Source organism: Strix aluco, chromosome 6 (genome assembly GCF_031877795.1).
Source record: "Strix aluco isolate bStrAlu1 chromosome 6, bStrAlu1.hap1, whole genome shotgun sequence".
In the NCBI taxonomy this organism is placed as follows: domain Eukaryota; kingdom Metazoa; phylum Chordata; class Aves; order Strigiformes; family Strigidae; genus Strix; species Strix aluco.
In genome coordinates, this window is record NC_133936.1 from 30,694,556 (window position 1) to 30,722,507 (window position 27,952).

At 41.8% G+C, this 27,952-nt stretch overlaps 1 protein-coding gene and 4 non-coding genes across 5 annotated transcripts; all 5 read right to left on the bottom strand.

The window, feature by feature from the left end:
- Positions 1 to 2,342: 2,342 nt before the first annotated feature.
- Positions 2,343 to 27,931, bottom strand: NOP58 (NOP58 ribonucleoprotein). The gene is made up of 15 exons (XM_074829418.1): positions 27,671 to 27,931; positions 24,203 to 24,279; positions 22,401 to 22,453; positions 20,410 to 20,534; positions 19,253 to 19,389; positions 18,030 to 18,094; positions 16,475 to 16,609; positions 15,440 to 15,585; positions 14,368 to 14,494; positions 13,546 to 13,709; positions 12,685 to 12,819; positions 11,373 to 11,434; positions 8,685 to 8,818; positions 3,459 to 3,577; positions 2,343 to 2,696 (listed from the first exon to the last, which is right to left on the bottom strand). The coding sequence occupies exons 1-15, from the start codon at positions 27,713 to 27,715 to the stop codon at positions 2,640 to 2,642; spliced, it is 1,581 nt and encodes a 526-aa protein (XP_074685519.1). The 5' UTR covers positions 27,716 to 27,931; the 3' UTR covers positions 2,343 to 2,639.
- LOC141925546 (small nucleolar RNA SNORD11) lies at positions 14,114 to 14,199 on the bottom strand. The gene has a single exon (XR_012623883.1). It is a non-coding gene; the product is annotated as a small nucleolar RNA SNORD11 (small nucleolar RNA).
- Positions 15,260 to 15,343, bottom strand: LOC141925547 (small nucleolar RNA SNORD11B). Its single transcript, XR_012623884.1, has one exon. It is a non-coding gene; the product is annotated as a small nucleolar RNA SNORD11B (small nucleolar RNA).
- LOC141925550 (small nucleolar RNA SNORD70) lies at positions 17,237 to 17,324 on the bottom strand. The gene has a single exon (XR_012623887.1). It is a non-coding gene; the product is annotated as a small nucleolar RNA SNORD70 (small nucleolar RNA).
- On the bottom strand, positions 22,041 to 22,129 carry LOC141925549 (small nucleolar RNA SNORD70). The gene has a single exon (XR_012623886.1). It is a non-coding gene; the product is annotated as a small nucleolar RNA SNORD70 (small nucleolar RNA).
- Positions 27,932 to 27,952: the final 21 nt, after the last annotated feature.

The following is a 27,952-nucleotide window of genomic DNA, read 5'->3' on the forward strand; positions in this document are numbered from 1 at the left end:
GCACAATTATTTCTTACAAGAGAGGCTGTACAAGCCTCAGGATTTAAACTTCTACTGTAAAAAGATCACAAGGCTCAAGTACCAAATAAAGGCCTGTCCTGCTTGTTGGTCAAGAACCACCACCTCTCTGTGCAAAGAGATTCTAGTTATATCCCAATTATACATGTAGGTTTTATTAAGGTGCAAGATTGTACACAAATGCCCAGATCTTTCTTTGTGGAAAACCATGTGCCAGCAAACCAGTTTTATCTGCTTGAACTGATAAGCAACTCAAAATGCGGTGACCCTGGCTTACAATGACCACAGTCTATCATCACTGTTCATTTTCACTGATCATATTTAACACTCAAATACACTTACCAATGTTTCAGCAGCAGTCCTTTGGGATATGCAGCTTATTGTTTTGAAGATGAGAAGTTTAACAGTTCAAGTCAGAACCCAGAGTACTTATTTCCTTACCTGCTTAAAAGAGGTGGTGGCAGATAAGTGCATGGTCTATCCAGGACTGAAAAGCTTAAAGCTTGCTTCCTTTTCTCCACCAAGTATTTTTGGGTCACACCCACTGAGCTCTGTGAGAGCTCTTTTTTTCTTCAAAGGAGTTTCATTCAGCAAAACCAAAAAACCTACAGCATTTCAGAAGTTTTGATAGAGAATAAAATAGAAGCTCTAGTTAATTTGATATTGAAATCAGCACTTCCAACACCAGAGCAGGAGGAGAGGCAAAGACATGCTACTTCGTGACTAAGCTCCAACGGGCTGCCTTGTGAGATGGAAGCTGGCCTGCACTTGGCTTGCAATCATAAGTCACTAAAATGTGCTATGTAAGAAAAGAGGTGAATCTCATGCCCTTGTTATCAAAGGAATAAGTGAAAGGGAGGAAAGAGTGGCCATGCAAAAATAACTTCTCTCCATTTCATCCCACTGATAAGACTCACTAAGCAACTGATGTTCACACAAGTTTTCTGACTAGGGTAAATTATATAGGACAGTTTCTGAGCAGCACATACATAATTTATCTGATACTTTTGAGAGAGCAACTACATTAATAGCTCAGAAGAAAATGAACTCTCATGTCTGTAAGGATTTCTGTTTGAAAACACATTTACAATAAAAAAAATAAAGGTACTAATAGTCAAGTCTTCCATCTCATTATGAGTAATTTTTAATACCTCCACTGCCCGTTCAAACATTTCAGATTAAACTCATCTTACTTGTCTAGCAAAAAGCTGATGAACTGAAAAGGTCTCAGTATTCACAGACAATCCAGAGCTCTGCATAGTAAAATATCAGTGAGTGCAGACAGTGCAACAGAAGGATCCATACATAACACCTTGGACAAGAGATGGTTGCAATACAGTAGCACAGTCCCAATACGCTGTTCCAGGATACTCCTGGACCAGCCCCTCTCAATTATAGCATTAAAGTCACTGCAAACTTCCTGAGAAGGAAAAGATACAATTCACGTTCTTGATACTGGTCGAACTGCATTAATAAACACGTTGCCAGTCTTGTTCGGGATTCAGAATATCCACTTACACTAACAGGTAAGTAAGCTACAGGCAGTTAAATACCAAGAGCTGGTCAATAAGCTGTATTCTACAGAAAAGCACCAGCTACACTGGCTGCAGAGTTACCAAATGTTATCCAGGTAGACACTGCTATTTTATTTAGGTAACAGTGTACCACTACACCTAGAAAAAAGAACGTTTTCATGTTAAACTGAGTGATAAGCATAGTCAAATAAAAACTGCTTCCTTTTCCACAACAAAGTTTCAAGAGTTTTAGCGTCTTCATCATATGATGCTACTTCAGTGAATCTGTATCCCCTACAGAGAATGGCAGAATTGGCAAATGGCTGATTTCTGCTTCTAATAAAAAACACTTGTCTCTTCAGCTTCATTATCAGATAGCTGAAGAAGTAATTTTGCCCTGGGCTTTTTTTTTTTTTTTTTAAAAATCAAGTGAAGAAAGTTGCCACAACCACCACAGAAGCAATTTGGAAGCTAACTTGTGTTACGTCAAAACATGCATCTGAATCTTGTCAGTGCAGCAAAACCAGTGTTTGAATGATGATTAAAAAACACTTTCTCAGGAGAACTATAGCACACACTCAGTAACACACCTCAGCTGTTCAATGCATCTTTGATACTACACAGAGATACTTGTATCCATTTTATGAACTTATTACAACCTTTGAATTCTTTAGAAAATAAACTGCAACATAACGTTTACACATTTAGAAACCCTTTTTCCTGATCATTCATTTAAAATAATAAATCTTAGAAACAGTCATGATAATGGTTAGAAAACCAGCAAACAAGTTAAAACACAGAGGCATAAAATCTCCATAAAAATGTTTTTATTCCTTATCAGTGGAGGCTGCATATGAAAAGAGGCTCTATTGTGAGCTTTTCAACAAAAGAAAATGCAAAAAACCAGCAATCCTCCTAAGTAGCAGAGACACTGGGGTATCCTGTTCCAGGCCAGAAGACAGCTATCAAATCCATCTCCTTGCCCTCTTGCAATCCAGGGAAGTTAAGTTTTCAGCAAGAGGCTGGAAAGAGGCATAAAGAAATTATGTCAAGAAATGCTACTCTGAAGCAGCTGTCCAAGGACCAATGTTCCCCCTCCGCTCCACATCAGTCTTCGTCCTCATCTTTCATTTTCTTCTTTTTCTTCTTCTTTTTTTCTGTGTTCTGCAAACAAACAAATGTTGCTATGAACAAACCATAATGGAGAAGGAAAGCAACACATGTAACTAGGCAACAGAGCTCACACTCAAAGCACCACAGCAGCTGCCATACTCAAAGCACAACCCAAAAGATGTCACCTTCCTCTATTGCTAAATGCACTCGATGTTTACAGCACAGTGGGGCCAGTGGGCAAGGGAAGCTGTGCTGTCTGCCACACTGCTGGCAACTCAGCACTGTGGTCAGGCAGCGTAGCTTCGCTAAACAACAGGGAGAAGACTAAACCCCATCTTAAGAACAGGATTTCAAAACTGAGCAACTAGTTTTGTTTGGTCCCAATCCACTCTACTGTTGCTAGAAGACATCAAATGATGCTCCATCAGATCAGCAGGCACAGCCTCTGCTCCCTACACGTCCTAAACACTAGACTAGATGCCTGTGGATCAGCACCAAGGGACACCCTTCCCACTAGAAAATGATGTAGAAAGAGAAGACTAAAGCTAGGGGTGGGTAGACGAAAGGAGAGGAAACACTCCTGGTACACGGAGGCATTAGTCACAGATTTCCCAGACCTTATTTTGTAATGCAAAGCTTCTTGCACATTACAGTGATGGATATCATGAAATAAAGTTACTAGACTAAAGTTACTAGACTGTCCTTGCATACCGTGGGTTATACAGATAAGAACACTTTTTCCCCTCCACTCCCTATGTTTTGGAGAGAATCCATTCCCATAAAGCATCAGGCAGCTGTGCAATTCTGTCTCACCTCAACTGTGGGGCTGGCAGGGGGTTCCTCACTCAGTACCTCCTCTTCAGCTTGCTTTTGCTTATCCTTTTTCTTTTTCTTCTTTTTGACAGGTTCACCATCTTCTACAGTTGTCTCTTCTGTACCACAGAAGGAAGAAAAATGAAAGGCAGGTTGTCAGTTATTAAGAGTGTAAAAGGCAAAAGGAAAAGCTTTCTATGATATGTGAAAGGATGCAATGATGACAGTAAGAATGAAATACTTAATGCCACGCTGCCCCTTCTTCACATCTCTGTACACCTATTTTCTCCCCACTTTGCCCTTACCTGCATGACTACTCCCTGCTACAATCAAAATACACAACTACCTGAGACACAAGTGACAATGTGCAGACAGACCTATTCACATTCCCTGGTACAAACACCACTCCTATATGCTGCTCTGAAAGTTTAAAACAAGCTTGCATGTTTTAATCTGTCTGCCAAGTTACCTTCAAGTACTCTTTCTGAAAACAGACTGTCCACAGTTCGGCAAATATTTTCACCAGCATCATAAGAGCAGTGGAAGGCCTCTAAAACCCACATCAGAAATGCGTTCAGCCAGCAGTAGCTTGTTCACAACTGATTTCCCTATCTTGATGCTGGAATTTGCTAAGAAGCAGACTTGTTTTCTTTACTGTTTAGACTGGCAAACGCGAAGATCTCTTAATGCTGCACTAATGTAGAGCATTTAATGCAAAAGCAGAAACACTTTCCTGTCCTGGAAGACAGGAATTGAATTATTTATATAAGCTGAGAGGAATGTTAACCCAAGGAAAGATTTACTAATGCCCTCTTACATTTATTTTTTCAGAACTATTCACCAACAGCTGGCCTATCTAATCACAGTGGTAAAGGCACTATGATTTACCACTCATTTTCTAGAATACATACCAGAGTCTTCAGAATCTCTAGGTAAAGAAACCAAGCAGAAATCATTACCAAGCTGACAGCCTATGCAGTAGCTAGGCTGTTACTGGAGCATACCCAAGTTAAATTTATTTGCACAGCTGAGTCAGTGCTGGATACCAAGTTTCTCAGTACATAGTACTCATGAGTAAGTTCATGACGTAGCAACCTCTGTCCTTCAGAAGCTACAAAACAAAAATTCTAAAACCAGTGGCGTTCACTGTGTGCAGAGTTGCTACTGGAGGTTTGACTCAAGAGGTCATTTTCTCACTGTACTCCCCAAAAAAATGAATCAGTTTCATTTTGAAGCACACTCACCACTTACAAAAGAACAGAAATGAAACAAGTGCACTTATAAAAAAACCCAAAACACACAAACTCCTAACATCTTGATTGTACTTCGTCACAAGTTTAGTTCCTCAAGGCAGCAGAAGGATTATGAGTCAAAAATACACTTCCATCTTTGCCTCTAACATAAACTTCAGACAAAAAAATTGGCTTCAGGGTAAAAAATTTCTAGACAAGTCTACAGAAAAATACAGCCAGCTAACACATGCAGTTTCCTGACATTAAAAAATGCCAGAAGCAAAACAGCAAAGTATTCCAGATAAAGGAACTGGTAAATATAATTGTAAATGGATTCTGACATACACATCATTCACAGTGAACAGTGTGCAAGCATAAGGCATTCAAAACACGTGTAAAAATTGGTATCGTCACCTCCCTATGAATGACACAGGGAAATAAGAAGTAGCTGGAAATATAAGCATGAACTACATTAAAGCCATACAGCATAACAGGAGCATATGCATCATATTCTGCTACGCAACACATTTTCACTCAGCTGGATTGGTAAGCTATGCTTTTTCAAGCAAAACGTTGGGCGGTAACCTTGGAAAAATAACTTCTTGTTATTACCCTACATGTCATCAAGTCTGACACACCAGGCAGTGGAACCTGTCACAATTTACAAACGCAGATGATGCACTGTGCACTCATAGGCACTGTCACTTCTCACAGCTAGCAGCAGACGCCTTCCTGAAGATTTCAGTCACTGCTTTCTAGCAAAGCTCACACAAGACTTTATGTATTTGTACCTAGGCAGAATGAATATAAAGGCTCCAGGGGTGCTGGTCTTTTCCCTCCGGGTGCAACACTTCTAAGCCACTCAAGCCCAGTGGGGTTTCTTTGTGAAACACTGCAGCTGACACAAAGCCAACAGCTCTTACTATCAGGCATCCAGGCACAGAAGCACCTAGAAGAGCAGTTTGATTGATGGCCCTATGCAGTGCTGGAGATCACCAGCAGTAGTTCCACTCACCCATTTTCCACCAGTTTTCTCCAAGCTTTTACACACCAGGTGTACCCTCCCTCCTCCACGATGGTCTGCATGTACAGAATCAAGTCACATTGCCTATCAATAAAGATGCCACGTCACGATGTTGCTGTCATTTAAGGCTTTGTGTCTTGCAGGGTTCATTCCATCATTTTGATATTTTTCTTTTCAAGAGAGACCTTTCCAAATGACTAGCTGCTGCTCTATCCTGATGCTTAAATGCAAGATGAACACTTGACTAGGGGCACTGGCTAGCCCTGTTGGTGGTATACATTGTGGCTAGCCACATTCAACTTCAACAACTGTAGTCACAAAAATCTCTGTCCTATTCCCTTCCCCCACCATTAAAACAGGTTTTAACAGACAACTTAAGTGGATTGTAACTTGTTTCAGGCACTATCCTTCCACTTGGCTTCTTTTTAGGTGTAAAAGTTGGAAGTGGTTTGAAGTCATGCCTCACTCCCAACTTCCCTGGCAGTTCCTATCCAAAGTACTGTCATACATGCACCCCAAACAGGGAGAAAAAACACCAAACATCTCATCTTGCAATAACATTTACATTTCAGGATATCACATTTCAAAATATTGTCCCCTTTTATAACAGATATTAAAGCAATAGCTTCACAAATCTCTTTTCAGTGGCAGCTTCCCAGCTTATTCCTGTCCCTTACCTGCCTCTTGTAATACAAACTGGATCAAAATTGATCTGGCTGAAGAATTCCCTTTTTTCCTGGACTGTTTTTCCACCACCCCCATTTATAAAGCAGCTGCATAAACAGCACGGGGAAAGAGAGGGCAGAGACTTCTTTCACAACACTATGTCTGGGTGTGTAATTTCTGACCAGGGAAAAGCTTAAAGAGTACTGCATCAAAAAACAGCAGAAATTAAAGACTCATGCATATTCAAGTGGACATGCAACATAAATCTTAATACTGGGACCTCATTTAAACTCTTCTGTGTATTACGGAACTTACTGAATTACTCAAACTTCTCAGATCACCACCACCACCCCTCTAGCACAATGTGCAGTCATATCAACTACACTGGAAAAGAGCAAGGTCATGATGTGTGTAGCCTGTGTCAGGGAAATCCATGTACTTCACTGGGTGGTCAAATACAAGAATTTGCAAATATAGGGGCAGTGTTATTTTAATGGGTACAAGAGGACAGGCTGAAAAGATTAGTGCTGCATACAGGTGATATGAGATAAATAACCCCTCTGAAAACACTTCTTCCACAGTCTGAAGCAACTGGCACAGTTAGTTCTAGTGCCCAAGTATCCAAATAAAATGACCCAGTTGATATGAAGAACTGGGAAAAAGCAGGAGCTATGAACCACACATCTGAAGGATGCCATATTCTTTTCAGGAAGAAAAGCACCACATCTGAAGGTTTGGGGAAGTTTAAAAAAAAAAAAACAACCAGCAAACAGCACAGATTTCAGTAGTACACAAGTATTCCTAACTCCATCTACTGCTCAAACAATTCTTGGTAGCTCAAGGATACCTGCTAAGCTCCACCCAACCCCTAAACCAGGAGGCATCGATGCTCAATAAAGTAAATGAAGCAAACACAAGCAGGTTTGTGTATGAAAGCACGAACCACTGTATAATGTATCTATGAACAGAAATATCCTCCTCATACTGTAGGAGACCAGGCTGGAAATGAATGTGATATTTCATCTGTGAGGAGCTCATGCCTGCGAGATGTCAACACTTGCTTTGATAATGCAAGGGAAGCCCAAGGGAACAATTCTGAGACTACAGTATGGGAAGTTAGTTCAAAAGATTATCAAAAGCAGTAGCTGTGAGAACACCCACGTTCTCCAAAAAGCAAATGGGCGAAGTTCCAGCCTCCAAAGTGCTCATGTGTCCTTGTCTCATTATGATAAGTACAACACAACAAGCTGGGGCACAGATCTCAGCTTTATAGCACAAAGGATTCTCCCTCCAGTGTAACTTCAATTATCAGCTAAGTTTAGGTTCCTGCAAATTGCTCCATCCATGTACACAGACATCATGATCCAACAAGCATCTGGAAAGATCACACCTCAGCATCAGCTGAGTATGAAGAGGTACAGAACCAGCATAACCACACTCTGATACTCTAGAACACAGCAGCACAGAGGAGGGCAGAAAGGGAAGGTTCCAACAGCCATCACCTGCTGCAGGCACAGGTAGCTGACAAAACTTGGGAGTAGTTCACACCCAGATCTGTCTTGGGGTCTCACAGAAGTGACTTAAAAGTCATCTTCCTTCCCTGCCCCCCTGCGCCCCCCCGAGTTACACGCTGTGTACTCCACTATCACAGCAAGTACTAGGCCAGACATTTTGAGGTGCTGAAGTGCCCACTGGGGACAAGAGAAAGAATGTTTCTTAAAATTAATCATAATACAAAACCAGATTATTTTGAAGTCACAGTCCAAAATCTTTCTTGAGTAACTTATCAGAGAAGGAAAGAACAACTGTGGCCATAGTTAAGTTTTAGCTCTCCAGAGAATAACAATTATTCACATATTATGTAAATTCAGAATGAAATTTCCAAGTGTCATTTCACATCTAATTCTGACAATGTTTAATGCTGAAGAATGCCAGAAAACATTTCTATACAGAATAAAATATTATTCTTTAAAGAAAATTGGACAAGTTCTGGTTTTACAGAGAAATGTTTTGTCTTCAAGTTACTGAGGCCACTAAACACGAACCTGCTGAGCAAGAAATTCTGCAAGAAGAATATGAGTAGAGTTTTGTTTTTAAATGTTCTTATATGCTTACAACTGTTTAAAAGCAGATATTTAAAGTAAGTTGACTTCAGTCTGGTGTCAGTCCATAAAGTATTGTTTTCTTTTAAATACACTGTCATACCCAAGGAGAATAATCAGGTATTGTGGCTGGCTATAAATGTTAAGCCCCACTGCATGATGCACACAACGACATGCCAGCAGCACAGATGCAGCAACTAACCTTTCATCTCTGCTTTGAACTTCTTTGCTTTCACAGCAACCTCTGTGTCTTGTTCTTCCACCTCCTGAATTTTGCGTTTCTTTGAAACAGCAGGGAGTGTAGAGTCACCAGATGGGTCAAATATTTTTACTTCACTGTAATGAAGAAAACAAGTCAGTTTAAGTAACAAAAAGAAGAGCTAGCCCCCAGGTAAGATTCTGCAGTTGAACATAAACTTTCCAAGACAACCTCTCAAGAATATCTGCAAGTCAATCCTGTTCAGCTAACAAAGCATCTACAGGTAGTGACGCCCTTTCTCCAATGCATAAATGGTTCATCAGTAATCACGACTACAGGAGATACTCCATGAAGTACAACTATCTGATCTGAACAGAACACCATAGTTATGTAAGAATTTGGTTCTGGTTTGTATCTGTTCAAGGCTCTACAGAGCATTAGATTGATCTCTCTGCTGCTGAAAGCCTTTTTAGCATAGCTGAATGGTCACAAGTACACAGGTCCCCACAATTTGCTAAGTCCATATAAACATACCCTAAGGGTAATATATATAGAGGATTAGAAGTAGCTTTGCTTTTTCTGTGCTGCCTCTCCACCTTTACGTTCACAGGGTCCGACTCACAAAGCAGGTAATGCTATGGCTCATCTCTTTACCACTGACTTTATGGGACATTCGAATACATAATCTGACTCTGAAACAGCCTCTTCTCAAATAATGCATGCTCCTCTGTTTACTCCCAAACTCCTCCACAGGCCGTAGAGAACCAGCCATCCTGAAACCCAGTGCTCTTTAGTTAGACCTTTTCAGGAGCAATTGAATCATCTAATAGCAATGAAGCAATTTTTTTTCTTACTCATGCAGAATAGAATTCCTACAGAAGGAGAAAGAAGTTTTAAAACAGTAAGCCTAAACTACTCCCCCCAACCACAAACTGAGCATCTGAACTTCTCTAAAGTCAGAATCTCAAGTAGCTATCCTGCAGAGCTTACAAAAGCAACTGAGGCTAGTGACTAGACTGGGAAGCATGTGGTAATGCTAGCAGACAGTACCATCAATATATCCTCTAGTCATCAGAAATTATTCTTATGGGTATTAACACTGCATATTGCTTTACAGAAATTAGTTATGCAGCCTTTTGCAAACAGTGGACTCTGCTGCAGTTAAACCCAAGCAAGAGCTCACTGGCTTCCTTGTCATTGTCAAAATACTGCTATTAATAACAACAAAAAAAACCCCCACAAAACCAAAAAAACCCCAGCAAATAAATATGCCAAAGATAGGTGATGCACTCTCTCACACCTTTTTTCGGAAAGAACACATTCATTTGGAAAGCAAATTATTCACTTGAGCCTTATCTCTAAAAGCTGCCTCGCAATTTATTTCTGAAACATTACTTTGATGTAGCTAATTCATACAGGATCCATAGCTCCATACAAGACAGAGATTCTTGCCAATCTCCTTAAAACACTAGTTCAGCCCTTCAAACAATCTCCATAAAGCAGCAGTACTGCCATTTTTGCACTAGAAGGACAAATTTGACAGGGACTGTGTTAGTCTCCCTTTTAGACAACCAGACTAAGCCAAACAGCCAGGAACTATCTTCAGTCTCTCCCCCAAGACTAGACATGTTTGCAAAGCATGTCTAACAGTAGAAACATGTCCTGGCAGGAATTCATGACTCATCATTTCAAGAGGTCAAAAACCAGCATGTATGTCGTCTTCTCAACACCCTCCTCCCTAAGCTACTGCTTCCTTACACACCCTGATGCTTCATTTACTGACACTGTCTTTTCAAAAGCTGCTCCAGAAATCACAGCCATCACTACATTTTGAAATGCCTAGCATATGGAAATGAAAGTTACAGCTAGGCTCGAGAAGGATGTTTGGGGACTGCAGATGGGCGCAACAGTGCTATTTTTTCCTCACAGAACTAGCACCCAGCCCTGGTTTTGCTGAACACTTGCCTTCTCTACACCAAAGGTTCAGCAAAATAAGCAGGCCAAGCCAAGCAAGATGACTGCAACCAAATTAAGCAGAAAACCCAGATGTCACAGCTCAGACTAATAATGTGTTCAAATCCTTAGATGTTCAGCTGTTCCAGTTGCAACTTACAGTGTCACTTCACGCACCAGAAACTGCTCTAACAATGTCCAGAGTATAGACCCTATCCATTGCTTAAGATACATATTACTTATTACGTACGAGACCTAAACAAGGAAATGCAGCTTTGCTCAAAACAAGTGTGGTTTTTTTCCTTTTCCAAGAATAAAACAACTAAGTAGGTCTCTAGAACAGTTTCCATGTCAAAGAAATTAATTTAAACTCTGATTTTCTCAAATTTAATCTATTCAGACTTGCATTAAATAAAGCTGCTATATATTAACTCCCCAAACTATCCAGCTTTTTGGGCTGATGCTGATAGCATCTAAATATACATGTTATCTGATGATGTCAGTAATTTACTATTAGAAAATCAGGACTGTTTCTCCAGTTCACTGGCTTTACCACAACGGTAAAGTGTGGGAAAATGGGAATTCCCATTAGCAATGGGACTTGTCATCAGTGTTTAAAAGCACAGAAAATGTTTTCTGGATCTTAAGTCAACTCAGCCCACAACCAAAGAGCTTCTCAGAAATAAAAACATGAAGAGTTATTTATACTCAGCCAAGCTGAAAGGAAAAACTCTTTACCTCTTGTTTTGATATTTGTCTGTCCTGGCCAAGGCTTTTCCAGTGCCACTTATTCTTCTTATCTACAAGAAAAATTTACAAGTGAAAAACCAAATTACTCATAATGAAAACAATTCACAACGCAAGTCCTACAGCTCTTGAAAGCAATTAAAAATGGAAAGATACACATATATTATTGGTCAGGTTCTTGTGTACCTGCACAAGTCTTACACCTAGGAGTAGAATAGTGACAGGGAGGTAAGTGGGGTGAGAAAGGCATGTGCCTTTCTAATATTGTTCTTCAAGAGCCCAACTCAATTAAAAGGGCATCACTGCCACATGACATACATCATCATACCTCTAAATTTCCAAGACCAGCTCAAATTTGTGCACATGTTCTTTTTTTGCAAGAATAACTGCATGTCAGGGCAGGTATCACCCTATGCCTGGCATAAAGCCAACCTTAAAACCACAACACAGGCACCAAACTGGATTTGAAATAAATTTGTACTTGTCAGGTGATCAGTTTGTGTTTTGGTATTAACATTTCTCCCTTGCCTTTGTTTCGATGGGAAGTATCACCTCCCATGAAATGCTCAAGGAGGAGCAGGCAGGTTGTTCTGGATTTTTCTTTTTGGTTCTAGCGATGCCAGTACTACAGCATTAGTATCAGATCTATCTTGGGAGGCAGAACCTAGTCATCATTTACAAGATCACATGTAGCAGACACGTCATCTAAAAAAGAAAAGTGAACCCTACGTTCTCCCAGCATGCTGTGCTGATGGCAACAGGTAGAACAGCAGGTATAGAGAGGCAGGATACGCATTAGGTAATGGGAGGGCAATGCAGCAATTTGCAGAATAACATCTTGCTTTAGCTACAGAGGAAGTTCCTTAAGACTAAGCATCACCAGTGTTCAGATTTTGGGCAACCATGGTGGAAAATGGGGGGGACACGGGGGGTGTAGAAAATCCAAATACACTTTCTTCTAAGGTGAAGAAAAAGAAGCTATGAAGTAATAAGCATATTTTTGTAATTAATAAAAAAAATGTAGTAGAATGTAAAGGTATGATCTTATTCATCTTTTTCAGAATCGAGATTTTTCAGTATAACGCAAATGAAGACAGGTATGTCAACAAGAAAAACTGACGTACAAATGGATGCAGCCAGCTTACAAACGATACTGTTCCAGACAAGGCTGGGAGAAACTACAGAGTAAGAGCAACACTAGATCACACAACTGAGTGAAGGGGAAAGATTCAGAAAGCAGTGCTTCAGAAAATGATACCATAAACAAGCATGTTAGCTTCATGCAGCCCTCTGCTAGACTTACCCCTCTCTCTTCCAAAAGCCTCAGTCTCGTCTCTACTTTTAGTCTGTTCTCAGCTCCCATTTCGGCATTGGTATTCTCTCCAAGGGCATCATATCGAATAGTCAAGGCAGTCTTAGCTGCCAGCATTCGAGAAATCTGGAAAAGACAAAAAGAATATTAAATGCTAAGACAACATAAGGCAATGATTCACTCTGATCTGGAAACCATACCCACAAACAAAAGAACAAAGTAATCATTTACTAGCAGTGTTTAGGCCAAAACCCAATTAGTACATCATTCTTTCAACATTGAAATACTGTTAATGTAACACCTTATTTTCTCGATAAATAGAGGGAAATATCTGAGACAGCAAGTTAGTCATACATATCCCACTCTACCCCAACCTTCAGACCAGGTTAGTTTAATGCATCATTTCTGGCTGAATAGCTTTCTCCACAATTCAAACACATATTCATCCCCCTGCATTAGAAAATCCTAAGCTCTTTAAAAGCAAGCCACAGAAGTTACTAGCTTTAGCACAACAAGAGTCCGATTTCCAAGCAAGACTAAAGCCTGTAACAGCCTACTTTACTATCATGTGGAAGAAAGTAGTAACATACCCCTTGAGAAATACAGTTACATCATAACCCAGCAGGAATGCATCTGTTATTACTCAAATGCACTGGACAATCCTATTCACTTTTTCAAACAGAAATGAATGACATCCAAAGATCTGTGGGACAGTGGTATGTTCTACGTAACCATGAAGCAATAAAGTAAAGCAAGCTACAGAAAGAGCCTCACTGTGAAGGTCAAGTCATCTCATCCACAGATATTCATACTCTGGAAAAACCCAAGCTGGTAAACAGTTCTGCAACTCACCTTTCCTTTGTTTTTGGTATTGGTTTGTCCAACTAGGGAAGCATGATAGATAAGGCCAAATTTAGGTGTATCTCGTTTAGTCTTCAGTGCTCTGAAGAGTGCCTTCTCAGCACCCAGTAACTGAACTGTTGAGGCTGGATGTTTTGCCAGATTCAAGAGGGAACCTAGAAGGAGGTGACACAGCAATAGCAATTCGTCAGAGGAGCAGCTAGAGAAGCAGAAGGCTAGATTCCTACACTATTCAAAAGTAGGAAGCTCAGAGCCATCTATTTCTATGAGAGCTGCTTCATGTTCTGAAGGACAGATAAGCCATTTCAGTCTTTTATGCTTCAGCTAACTGTCTTGGTTTGGTTTCAGCAACAGGAAAGAAGGCTGACTCAATAAAACATATTCCACTGGAGTAATGCCTACTCCTGACAAAGTCTGGCAGGAAGAATGTGTCATCACAGAACTGCAGCATAGATAACTGAAGTAAGGCTGCTACCTTGAGCCAGTCAGACTAGAAAAGCCTAATGCCAGTTTGTCAGCATTTTACCTCAAAGTGACTGGGCTATCAGCAGGAGGCTCAGCGTCTCAGAAGAGGTAGTGACTTAAGTTGCCCTCATATTCCAAAAAGAATTCAGGCCAACCAAGAACTACATCATCACAGACTACTACCAAGCTCATGCCAGTATTCTCAAGATTCCTCAAGAGCTACCTTCCCCCTCTTTACCATGAGATGTTCATCAGGGCCTTGCATAATGCTTTTAGCTAACCAGCTCCTCAGACAAAACCTCTGATGAAGTCATCTAAGCTTTATTTACACTAATCAGTGTAACCCACCTGCATGAGCAATGAGCCTTGCTCCGACCAGTTCACCCACCATGACGGTGAGATTAGGAGCAATGGCCATCATTCTGTTCTTCAGGTAGTCATACAGCTGCGTCCGATACTCAGAGATTTCAATTACCTGGCACAGACAGAGTTTGGTTACAGGAATCAGTATTAGCTGACCGACAAATATTAAGAGCTAAGTATACTGAAATAAGGAAGTGCTGAGAATTCTAACAGAGACGACTAACAAAGAGCAAAATGCAGACTGCCAAGAGCCAGAGTTACAGAAAGCTTTATATAGGGCATATTCCCAGAGCAGAGCTCCATCCACGAAGTATATTGGATCTGTATCGCTTATTCCCTTATGCAACTTATTTTCTCAGCAAAGCTCCTGATAAGGGAGTTGACAACATGCCAAAGACAGCGAAGCAGAACAAAAATACTTAGTAAGGACATTTTCTTTAGGACAAAACCCTGGAACATTCAGTTTTCACATAAATCTTTTCCACCATTCTCTTGAAATAGGATAAATGCTCTTTACTTGTTCCACACAAATACACACAATTAGAATGCACATAAAAAAGCAGCCTGGTCTAGACCAAGAACAGGAACTCCTAAGCCTGCCACTCCCTGGTAAAGTCACAAAGGGATCCAACTGGCACCACTAAAGTCAGAGGGAGTTCACATACAACCCAGATGAAAGCAGGAGAGGGGTCCTAACTCTTTTGGGGCCTCAGTGCTCCACTTTTAACCCAGGGTTTATCACCTAGCTTCAAAAGTAACAGATTAAAGAGGCTATAGGGTACCATTATCTCAAAGACTTGAAAGCACAATGATGTCAAAATTCCCCCCAGAACTAAGACTGCCACTTTTAGAAGACTGTGCAGACATCAACAGTCTGAGATGGCTCAGATGAGGTAGTGACTGTGCACCCTCATGTCTGTACATCAGGAAAGCAACAATACAGGAATCATCACTGCCATCACAAGTGTGTTAGCAATGCCCTGGGAAAACCTCTCCTTCATAGAAGAGGCTCTGATATGGCTAGAGTTCCTATTGCCATTCCTCCACGGGTACATACCTGATCACAGAGGTGGATTATGTTGTTTATATCTTCTTCTGATACTTCTGTCCCCATGGAAATCTCAGCAGCAGCCTTCACATCCTCTTCGATCTCCTCTGGTAGGATGTCAGAAACATCAGAGGCAGCAAAATTGCTTCTGTCTCCTGTGGGGGACAGATGAAAGTAAGTTTGTGCTGGGGGTGAGATGAACTAGTAAAAAAAAAGCATAGAAACAAATGAAGACGAAAGGCCAAAATAACAACAGTGAGTCAAGTCTGACCTTATCCTATTCCAAACTCCCAAAATACATGTCAGTGTTCTGACTTTATGTTTATACTATCTGAGAATGGTTGGGAATACTACATTTCAAACTAGGAAAAAGAGCCCTTATTCTGTAATGCTGCATACTTCACCTTTTCAGTAGCTGCTTGCTGCAAAATTTTCAGTCACAAGGTTATAAAGGAAGAATTCCAGGAAGCCAGTAGCCATTTACCACTAACCAAACTATGTAATTCTTCCTACAATTGGGAAAAAAGCTCCCTTAAAACTACAAGTCTCTCTCTGGACTGCAAATTTAATTATTTAAAAAAAGAAATCATCAATACAAAGCACATGCCTAACAGGCGAGGCAAGTGTCCAAAATATTATAGCAGTCATTCTTTCTGCTCTTATAATTATAGCAGTTGTGGTCTCCAAGAACACCTGCAAGTAGGCAGCAACTCTCTTTACATCAGTTTTTGGCAGCTGATTTCCAAACTGGTCTGCTGACTAGCTGTGATTCTAAGAAGATATGCCGGTGGTCTATGAAGACCCCACTGGTGATATGGTATTACCTTTGTCTTAAGCTGCAAAATGGTAAATTGCGTCAACACGCAGATGCAAGCATACACTACACTTTTCTATGGGCCCTATTTACACTGCTGCTGAAGGCAGGATTGTAATCAGGGTCACGAGTAGCTGGATAAGTGAGCTGCTGGTCTACAAATCAGTGCCATTAATGCATTGCACACTAACATGCAACATTCTCCAGGCTCATGCCTCCTTATTACTCACCAACTTTCCGCACACATTTACAATACGTTAGGTTATCTGTGATGATTTTGCCCAGTTCGGGGAAGTGCCAGCCGTACCATTCCCTACAGCGCATGATGTAGTTATTCAGTTCTTTGTCCAAGTCATCAAGAAGTGCTAAGAGAAAGAAGAATGGACTAGTTTTTCTAAAAAGGTAATCTAAAAATAGAAAACTCTCAAATCAACAAATTTAAATAGTGTAAAGGGAGATAAACTGAAGTATTTTACCCCATAAACACTGGAATGAAACACAAGCTGCAGTACATTAGAAGTCTTTACTTTTCAGATAATCACATAACCCCAAGCACCATATTATAGAAATAGTAAGACTTCCTGTGAGCGTGGCCTGAAAGTTTCATCACTGGAACTGTTTTGGACAGACTCTTTTAACAGCTGCAGAGCACATTACCCTGGAAGGGGAGCAGCAGCCAGTTACTCTTCCTCTCAGTCAGCCAAAGTATTATACACAAGATTGATGTAAAGCTTAACCATCTAATAAACTTTAAGGAAAAATGTTTTAATGGTGAGAAACTGATCTTGTATTCAATTACTTGATTTAGAAGATTGTATTAAGCCCTTTAGTTGCCTTTATAATATAAGCCTACCCAACAAATCCAACAGGCTCACCATTTACCAGATACGACCAATAACTGGATTTACAACATAAGAATATAACACCCACAGCATATATTGCTACAGAGCCCTGAGGCTAAAATATTTCCCACTAACGCAATACCAACATTCCCATCTGTCATCTCAGTGGTAGTGACGAAGGAACTGAATTAAATCATTAATTTCAGCTTAACTATGTTTCATCATTGACAACAGTCTGGGAATTAATATTCCAAACAGGATTCCTCACCACTGCTTCACAGCAAGCATGCCAATTATGATGTGGATGTCTTCAAGGAAAAAGGAATGGGCTTTCCTAGCTGCCTTTACAATTTCAGTCTGTTTTCCATTAAACAAGGAGATGGAATGCAGCATTAGACACTGCAGTGGGTTTTACATACCTAACATAAGAGTCTATTCCTACATTGCCCTCTATGCAAGATACCTTCAAAATGAAAGGTCAAAAAATTCTGTCCTGTGGGGCCCATTCTCCCAACACTACTCAGAAGGGAGGCATGTTGGCAAGTGAGGTCCTCAGAGGACTGAGCTAACACTGCCTGTACTCCAGCTGATCTCTATGCTGGGAGAAAGTGGACACCAGTTTATTGTATCTCCCAAAAACGTTCCTGCTTGTGGAAAATCCTATTAAGAATCAGAATCACAAAATCGTCTAGGTTGGAAAAGACCTTGAAGATCATCCAGTCCAACCATTAACCCAACATTGCCAGTTCCCAACTACACCATATCCCTCAGCGCTAAGTCGACTCTACTCTTAAACATACCTTATGCCTAACTGAACACCAGTGCCCAATTTACTGAAACATGCTAGGAGGAAATTGACAGCAATACTTTTCTGTAATCAAAGTAAAGAAGTCAGCTATCCTAAGTCAAATCCATTAATAATTTAAGCTCTAAATATACTTACAAATTGCCTGGATAATCATGGTATCTACTTTGTCTGGGCTGAATTTCAACTTGTATCGGGAAAGGCTGAGGAGACAAAAATACAGTTTCATCAGCATCCTGACATCCTGCTGCAGAGCATGTTCCATCTGTTCCTGTTTTACACGAATATAGCTGTCCATACATTCATTCATACCTGCTCAGTTTTATGCCCCTGACTGCTCTCAGCTGTGGACAGAAGCCACACTGACACAAGTTTCACAACAGCTCTGACGTGTGTACATGCATATACCCCATGGTCAGGGTGAAAGGGAAAGTTAAGACTATCTGTACCATGCGCAACAGACTGCACATGAGGGCTGTGGCAGGAAATGGGCTGTTGGTTTCTTTCTGCATGGTTCCCCACAAAAGAGTATTTGTCAACAGCACTTCCAGTTCTGCAGCAGCTGGAAGTAATCCACAAAACTGTACCTACCCAGCAGCAAATATCAGCAACACTAATGTGAAGCAACAGAATAAACTTCCCGGAACAGATTCTCACTGTCTGAGAAAGCCCATTACCATCTGGCTTTAATGAATGTTTAAAATTTCTCAGTATGCTACAGTAAAACACACTTGATATCAATGAGGACTTGCATCTTCAAAGTCCTATTTCAATATTAATGACCATTTTCTAAGGAAACATGCATCTATTTTTCAGGAATTAGCTACAGCAAAGCAGTTCTCTAACTTGCCAATGGCTCACAGACAGGACAAGCTCATGTCAGAATATGGATTAAAAGTTACTCATGAATGAATGCTTGACCCCATGCTGATCCAACAACTTTGTATTTAACTACTGCTTCACTAAACCTCAAAGGCGGTGATAGCAAGGTTTGAAGACAACTCTGCCTTTAACACTTACATTGTGTATTATATGGGTGTCTATTCTGGTATAAATCAGCAAACCATGGTCGTCACCCTGTCTCTCAGTGGCAATGGAGTTGTAAATGACCCATTTGACTGCTACAGAGACATTTCAAACCAAATCCTAAAGTATGTAATATGCAAAGGAAAGCTATCAAGGGTGGGTGCAAACTGGAAAGCCCTTCCTTTATAAAACAAGATTTCAGATACAAATGTGTCTTGACTTACAGAGTACGACACCATGTCACATGCTGAGAGACACTTCAAGTAACACAGCACAGCCAAGGACGCAGGAGCGGAGCAGACATGGGATGAAATAGAGCTGTTCTGGGAACTTACCTGTGCGCCAGACCCAGGCACATAGCTGCCATCTCTCGAGAAGGGAGGCCTGTAATAAGCCCTTCAATCTGTGAGCGAATTCCCCTCATTAGCTCTGTAACCATTGGGCTGTGTATACAGCTCAAATTCAGCTTGTCCTGCAGGATAGAAATCAATGGTCTAAAGTCAGGCATGACAATGACATTCCTCTAAGGTCCTTCTTCCTTATCTCATTATACCCAGTTTTGCTGCTGCAATCCTGTGATCACACAACAGTTTCAGCCATCTTTGATGCTCAAGGTAGCAACACCACCAGTTCCCCACACAGTAACACTTCCAGTTTGAGGAGGAGATTTATGATTAATGCTCTGTCTGCTATGTAGACACTGGAACCGAAGAGTCAAGATTTTGCAGTTTACTAGAAACAGTTCGGCCACAGAGAAGAAATTCAGAGGTAGAGGGTTGGGGCTTTGGGTCTTTTTCAAGGAACAAAACTGAATAATTAGTTCAGAGTCCTTGGTATTGTTCACTTTATCGCTAACTCCTCCTCATTTTGCAGCCTACCAGTCTAAGACATGAGAAGGTAGTCAAAATAAAAATCACTGGAAGAGGCAGCATTCAGACATGAGATGGGAACCTGGTATTTGACACCTAGGAGACACTGGAGAAAGCAGTCCTCCTCTATGGTACTGCTTCCTTCCTCTGGTAGGCAAGGACTGAAGGATGTGCACAACTGCTTGTAGTCTGAGGAAGGCAGAATGATGCGAGCCTCCAAAAAGACAGAATTAACCCCACTATTGCTCCATCTGTTAGTGAAGAATAAGCATGTCTGCCTGGCTGTTTTTTTGTCTGGTTCCTCCCCGCTTCTTTTTCTGGATGGGATCATTAAGGAAAATAATTTTTTATTCTGCTGGGTTGCTAACCAATATTTAAGAGAGAAATCAAGCAAACCTGAACACCTTAGTGTACTTCTACCACGTCATTCACTTGTGTACTCAAGGTGACATCTTCCCAGTATACGTGCAGTACGCATTTGATCATAGGATTAGATATCTTCCACACTGCAAACACAACACTGGCAGCATAATCCATCGCTAGTAATTGCAAAATCTCTGGAACCTGACTATAAGATTTCAGTAGCATGAGACAAAAGGAAGAGTGGCAAAATCAGTTATCACCTTTATGACACCTCCAAGTTTGGCATCTGCTACAGCTAACTGTTCATGGGCATCTTTTGCCACTATCTTCTTCAGAATTTTCTTCAAGTTCTTGCTGAGCTTGCCTTCTACAAGAGCCGTGGATGCTGTATAAAGTGAAAAGACCAAAGATGCAGTTTCTTTCTCCTCCTAAAACCCGCAAAAATAGTACTCCTAACTTGGTATTTTTATTTTAACTGCCCACAGTAGCTCTAGTCTGAGCTGCAATACTACTTCACCATGCAGTGGTTAAAATTGAAGCAGAAGAAAATTATGTACTTGTTCCTTTGGAGGCCTAAATCAAAAACCCTTTTCCCAGTTGCCTCTCCTTTCTCCATGTGGTTTCAGTTCTATTTCTGGCAATTTTAAGGATCTCTACAAACAGCATGCCATATGCTTTAGATATGTTTAACATTTCCAAAGGCAAGGTTATATGGGAACATTTTGTGTACCATTTAATTAACCAACCATTTTCCAGGTCCCTTAGTCAGCAACCATGATATCCTAAGTTGAATAATGGCTTATTTGCATCCTGTGATGATGATAATGTACTACCTAAAGCTCTACACAGAATGATGCCAAACGCACTGACTGGGCAGTCAGACATGGACATTTTTAACAGAGCATGTAGACTGAAGAATTATAAAAGGACATTCTTCATTCTCAAGTATTAATAGATCTGTAAAAGCTTTACAATCCCACACAGTATGTTTTAAGCGGGCACTTATATAACTGTCTTTGTAGGTCAGCTCTGTGCTCCACTGAACTTCTGTGATTGATGCAACATTTTCATCACAGTAAAGAGTAGAAGAGAGATTTTTGATTTCCCAAACCTTAATGAAATGTAAGAGTAAAATCTAAGTGCTGTGCTGAGTTTCCTCTCAATCTTTCTCCAATGGAGGTAAGTTTACACCTTTCAAGCTGGCCAATAGTTCCTAACCCACTTAAAACAATCACATACATAGTCTTCCCTTCAAAATAAATGCGACATAGGTAGTCTGAATAACATCTCCCGTTTCACAGATAAGTAAACCTGAAGCAAAGTAGTAGAAGTTCTGGGGGGTTCTTTTGTTTGTTTTGTTCTGTGAGGGTGGTGGGGTTTTTTTAAAATCAGCTGAACTGTCCATGATCTGACTCCAAACCTATGCAAAAGCAACATTATCCAAAGAATATGCCAGGTAGAGGAATACAGACCAGCTTTAGTCTCAGTTGTTTTACTTGTATCTCGTGTGATAGTACTGTCTCCATTCTTGTTTCCTCAGCTTCCTTTATAAGCTATCCCTACCACATCAGTATACAAAGACCTGTTCTTTAGTCGTAAATGTGACCTGGAACATCCACCTACTGATGTCATACAGCACATTCAGCAATAACAGTCACACCATTTCTGAATGATTAGCTAGAACTTTTATCATTTCTGTTCAAACTAGTTCACAGCATCAAGCATTTAAGTGTTGAATTAGTAAAAATTATTCAATATAAGGCTTTCCATTTTGTTTAAACTCCCAAATTTCTTTTAAGTGGAATACAAGCATTTTTTTTAGGCTGAGAAAACACAGGCATAATATGCATCCGTAAAACAAGTGCAGTTGTAATAATATATGTACTCTGACATGTCTGTTGTCTCAGTGGTAGTGACGAAATGTTGACTCAAATCAGTTATATTCAGCTTCAACAAGAATCCATCATTGACAACAGGCTATATATACACACCAGTCAAAACCTTCTACATGATGCTCATTAGTGAGCTGCTCGGGAGATAAGCATGGTAAGAAAAAAACTAGACTTCATTACACCTCTACGGCACTATAGACTGGATGGATGACCTCATAAAACAACAAAACCAGCTGACTTTGAAAAATTTGTAATTTAAAATCTAAACAAAGAAACAGAACAGGGACAGATGTAAGTAATGAGTAAACTAGTGCATGAAAAGGATCTTTTTTTTGTAAGAATAGTGTTAAGTCACTTACCAGCAAGTGCTTCTGTTGTGTCCTGAAATTTTTCAAAGTGTTTCAGCTTTACTCTACAGAAGAAAAATACAAATGTGTAAACGAATGTACATAAAACAGATGATAGAACTACTTTACTTTTTTCTGCCTCTATTATAAGTCCCCCTGTCCTCCCTAAGACTGCAAGAGAACAGAGATCAATATCCAGATCCTCAAAAAGAAAGAAGAGCATTAAATCTGCTGATTGAGTTTGAGCTTTTCAGCTGGGTCCCACAAACTTTTTTTAAAAAAAACAAGAAGGAATTTTGATTTAGTATCTCTAGGACCAACATAATCAGAAAACCTAAACCCCCTTTTTGTTTTGTAGTCCATATTTAAAGACAGACATCATCCATTTGAATCTCAACACTGCACCCTGATTAACTAGGTGTCACTGCTGACTGACTGATGATAGCATCTTCCCACTCATCTTCAAAAGAGAACCTTCTGCCTCTGTGGAATGCATAGCCTGCACAAGTCAGATTTAACATGCTTTTCAACCAAATGCATCTTCAAAGACTTTAAAACTGAACTGATTCATTGCCCATGAATCCTCAAGTCCTCCCTTGTAATTAGATGTTAGAATACAAGTTCTGAGCTGAGCTTAAAAGAAACAGCAGAAAATTCTTCCACACCCTAACTGCTGACCAGAGCCAAAAATCATATGGACAGTGTTTAACCACACTGTGTCAGATCCTTAGGCCCAGCTTCCCTCTCCCCCTCACATAAGTCTGTGGTGTTGATATCTAGAGTTACAGTTAAGAAGCTATCTCAATCCAGTAAATTCCTTGTCAGGGACAGGCATTTGACTAATCCAGTTCTGATTAACCACTGCTCTTTGTGAGTTAAGTATCTGCCAAGGAAGCAAGGTCACAGATAAAGCCGAATGCTTGAGTTAAGCATCACAGAGCCCAGCAGAAGCTCCAGGCTTATACTGATGCCTTTTCAGAAAGGCAGGAGAGATAGGAATTACTTTGATCAGAGTAGAGATCCATTAAGAGCCACATCCTGTCTACCAAGTGGCCAAGATGATGTTTCCAAAACAAGATTATCAACACTACAAACAGGCAGATGTGGGATTTTCCAGCCTCTCCTCCAAATACTGTTACAGAGCAAGACAAATCCAAATCTCAAGGCATAGCTTGTTCAGAGGCATCCGTTATAACCAAGGCTGGTTAGAAATCCTCAAGTAAGTAAGTACACCCTAGACAGACTTGGAAGGAATCCACCATTGTCCACAGCTTTAGGACAATTTGCTAGAAAGGCCAGCTTGGTCAGTGGACACTGCAATCCCCGTGCAGCTATGCAGTGGTGCTAACACTCACTGATGGAACAGGTAACAACAGTAACTCTCAATTCATAGTGATTCACATGCTATTAGTTTCAGATGCATTAAAATTACTTTTTTTTTTTAAAAAAAGATTTTCCTGTGAGCAAAAAAACCTGTCATTTGAGCCAGTTTCAGCATTACAAGCTTGGATGTTCTTGTCAAAGCATCCAGATCTCCTTAAAATATTGTTCAATTTTTTGCTTTGGTGACACATGGTAATGAGTTATGCAGCTTAATTATGTTGGAAGGGAAAAAAGTAATTTCTTTCACTTTGATATTCCATTTCAAGTTTCTCCGAGTATCTAACTTCTCATTATCATTGTTCACAGCTTTTAGGTTTTACAATACTGAAAAATAAAAAATAATGCTTCTTTCTGAACCACAGATGTGCATAACTACTGGCAGTCATATGCTTCCAAAAGCCAGGCTGCTATCCCCTCAAAAAGCCGCTTACATTTTGTTTGCTTTTTCAGGAGTTTCAAATTCTTTCCACAAACTGTCAACTTCTTGGAGCTTTTTCTCATTCAAAACCTGTAGAAGAAAAAAAAAAACCAAAAACAACAACAAACAAAACAACACAACTATATTTAAAGCACTCTTGAGCAACCTTCAACCCTGCATTCAGCAAAGGAGACCTGAAGCAGATTTACAGTGTATACAACCACTGGAAGGTAATACTGATCAAGTCAACAAACTCAATTTTGGTAATCTCCAGTTTCATCATTCTCTCTCAGCAGCTTTATCCTACTAATATACACAAAATATTACAGTGTTTTTACTTTCAACTGAATTACAGAAGTTCCTCAATAATGGCTGTGTCCTTCTGAACCTGCACATTAAAGCAAAACCCTCTCCTTGTTTATCAAAATTGGGCTTGCTCCACCTCCTCTACAGGACTCATTCACAACCCCAGTGACCCAAAAACCAAACCTGCCACTGCTTTGGGAAAGTACAAACTATGTCTGGGATGCCTAACAGGAAGGAGTGATCCCACAAGTTATTTTCATTAATCTAAGCTAGCCCAAGGAAGAAAGAGAACATCTCTGTAAAGAAGACTTTTCACCACAGCTTGGTAATCAACTGAACTAAGATTTACCTAACAGGCAGCAATGGCTTAATCCCATCTCTGTACAAAGGGGATCCTCCTCAGTTTTTAAACAGCACAAGATTAACAAAGTACACCCCAGAGCCTACACACATTTAACAAAACACAGACTGTACTGAAAAATGCTAGCGAAGTGCTCAGGGGAACAGTACAGTCAAGATCTTTACACTTCACTCAAATCTCGTGGTTTTGTCCCCACAACACAAATGCAACACAAATGCAATTTGACTCAGTGCAGTGATGAAATCGTTCCTGGGATTATGAGATTTTGCTCCCTTGCAGATTTTCAAACTCCAGTCAAAGGAGGCTGTCTTTTTAAAACTCAATTAGTAACAGAGCAACATAGTAACTCATTTCCCACAGGACTCTGAGGCACAGAAAAACCTCAGAGCAACTCCTCCTTTCCTCAGACTGCTGATTCTTTCCTCCAATTCAACTTTCCTACCCCAAGGCATACAGAATTTCCAGCCTCTGTTAAACAGACATGGGTGCATAGAGAAAAATAAATACATAGAAGCTGCTAAAGCAAGGTTGTTAGTATACAGAAAGTACATGCCTATGGATATTTTGTGTCATGCACAATAGTAAGACTCATTGGAAAAAGTATTCCAAGATCTAGAACATGGCTATGCCCCGTTTGCTCTTACTATTTAGACTGTTTGCTCCTCTGATGTGAGCAACGCCTACAAGAGAGCTACACAGCTTGCAGAGGACAACAGTTCTTGATCGCCAAGGCATAAAGGCAGAGCACAGTTATGCTGGCAATGGACACCCGTGGGCACTGCTGAAAAGGGAAGTGGGTGACCGTGAAGGTCTCCCAAAGTTCAGAAGCACAAATTCTGTCCAGCCCTGAAGTAACTAAAAACCAAAAGAAAAAAAAACAACTAACCAACCCTCCCCAAAATCCCAGCAGTGACAATCTTTAGAGACTGCTTTAAAACGAAAAAAGCTAAACTCTGCAGAGAATGTTTTGACACAGAATGAACATACAAGTGTAACAATGACACAAGTTTGCAGCTGAACAGCTACCATGTCTAGGAAAGGAAAGGTACATGCTTGAGAGCCTTGCCCTGCAGATGTGTGCTGTGGCTCGCTGTATCCGGCCTTGGCAGCTGCAAACAGAATCAGCATGGAAAACCAAAGCTTTCCTCAAAACATGGGTTTTAATAAAATATTACTTCTGCTCAGTTCCAGCAGACAGCTTTCCCCTCTCTCCCAATCCAGCCCAGACACCATTTGCAGCCCGCTGTCTTTCCCAGGCAGCGGGTGTTCAAGAGCCTGCCTCTGAACATCGCTCCTTGGTGGCTGGTGCCCTCTAGCCGCTTTGCACACACATCACAGCCAGACCCCTCGCCCCAGCTGGTGACACCTGCAGCGGAGTGCTGCAGCACTTCTGCAGAGAGACTTCATTTCTCTTTATGGCCCTTCTCCTGCCTTTGCTTTATGCCTACCCTGCTTTCAGAAATTAAAATATGGGTTATTTTCAGCTCTTCCTGGCACCTTTAAAAGGTTAAAAGGCCTTGGCTCACTGAAAAAGAGGTCTGAGCCTACTGAAGAGGTAACTTTTTTTTTAGTAACTTGGAAGGTGCAGGATACTAGCTATGGTGAACAAGCAGTGAGCAAAACCTTCAGGGAGACTACTGTAGGTGTTAGTTCCCCAGTTATAAGTGTGGGGGGGCACCACAGAACAGAACCTATTTGCTTCTAGAAGCACTTGTCTTCTCCCTGAGGCTTACATCTCAAAATCCTCCTTGGCCGAATTGCATAGCTGCACCCCAATGAGGAGGAAAGGCTTTAGGGCAGAGGAAGTAAACATAGTGCTCTGTAGGGCACCAAGGGTGTAGTTCTAAGGCAAAAGTAACCACTGCCTTGCTCTTTGCACCTGCACTTGTGTACGAGCTAAACCTGGTAAAAAAGTCTAAACTGGGGGCGGGGGGGGGGGGGATACAAGTATTATGATCAAACTCGACGAACAAGCTAGTGAAACTGTACAGGGATCAACTCTCAAGCAAGAGAACAGACCAGAGAGAAGCACGACACTGTAGCAGCTCTAGTTTAGACTTGTTCCAACCACCGTGCAGCTGCAGCCTTTGAGCCTCATCAGGAGGCTGGCAGAGCCCTGCGAAGCGGTCTGTTCCCCCAGCCCACGTTCTCAGCTGAGCGAGGGAAGTCAGGCGACGCACCGTTCCTGCGAGCACACTCGCCCTGCCCGAGCACCCAGCCAGCCGACGAGCCCCGCTTTCAGAAACGCCCTCGGACCAGCACACCCTCCACATCCGTTCGGGCACAGGCTGCCTGTCTCCCACGCCCCCCTTCCCGCATCCACAAGGTTTTGCTGGAACAGCAGCCACGAGGACACAGCTAGGAAGAGAAAGTGGTCAGCATGCCCAAGCCCGGGTGCCGCTGGGAGACGCCAGAAGGGGCACGGCCACGGGTGCACGCCCTCCTGCCAAATCCACCCGTACGGGTGGGGGAAACGAGCTCCCCAGGTGATGCTCGGCAGGACCACCGAGGAAGCCCCCCGTCCTCCCCCCACGCGCTATCAGACCTCAGCTGCAGCCCGCTCGCCGCGCCTCTAGTGCGAGGCCTCCCTCCCCACACAGCCGCGCCACGGCGCAGAGTAACTCCCCGAGGAGCCGCCCGTGCTTTCCCCCGCAAGCCCAGCGCACACCCGGAGCGCTCCTCGCCCACCCCAGCCCTCGCTTCTCCCTCCCCGCAGGACAGCGGCCGCCACCCCCCGCGCCCAGACCCACCCAGGCGGGGACGGGCCGCGGCCGGGCGAGAGGCACCGCACCTGGCCGGCCCTCCACGCCTCACCTTGAAGATAGCGTAGCCAGCGGCGGTCTCGAACAGCACCAACATGGCGGCGGCGAGGCCGGCGGCGGGCCCAGAGGGGAGAAGGGCGCGGCCACGTGCGCCAGCGGACGCGACCCCCGGTCAAGCGCGCGCGCACCGGAAAGGGAAGTGGCGGTAGCGGAAGTGAGCGCAGAGGAGGGGGAAGCGGTGGGGCCGTCTTCCCCGCGCGCTCCCGCGAGCCACGTGGCGGGCGGTGGGTCCGCGTGGCCGCGCGCGGCAGACGGGGGCGGAGCTTGTGCTAGG

Coding starts and splice junctions, on each gene's coding strand:
- NOP58 (XM_074829418.1), bottom strand. CDS start 27,715: ATGTTGGTGCTGTTCGAGACCGCCGCTGGCTACGCTATCTTCAAG. Junction 24,280..27,670: donor CTGGCTACGCTATCTTCAAG/GTGAGGCGTGGA, acceptor TTTCTTCTACAG/GTTTTGAATGAGAAAAAGCT. Junction 13,710..14,367: donor AAGGCTCATTGCTCATGCAG/GTGGGTTACACT, acceptor ACCTCCTTCTAG/GTTCCCTCTTGAATCTGGCA.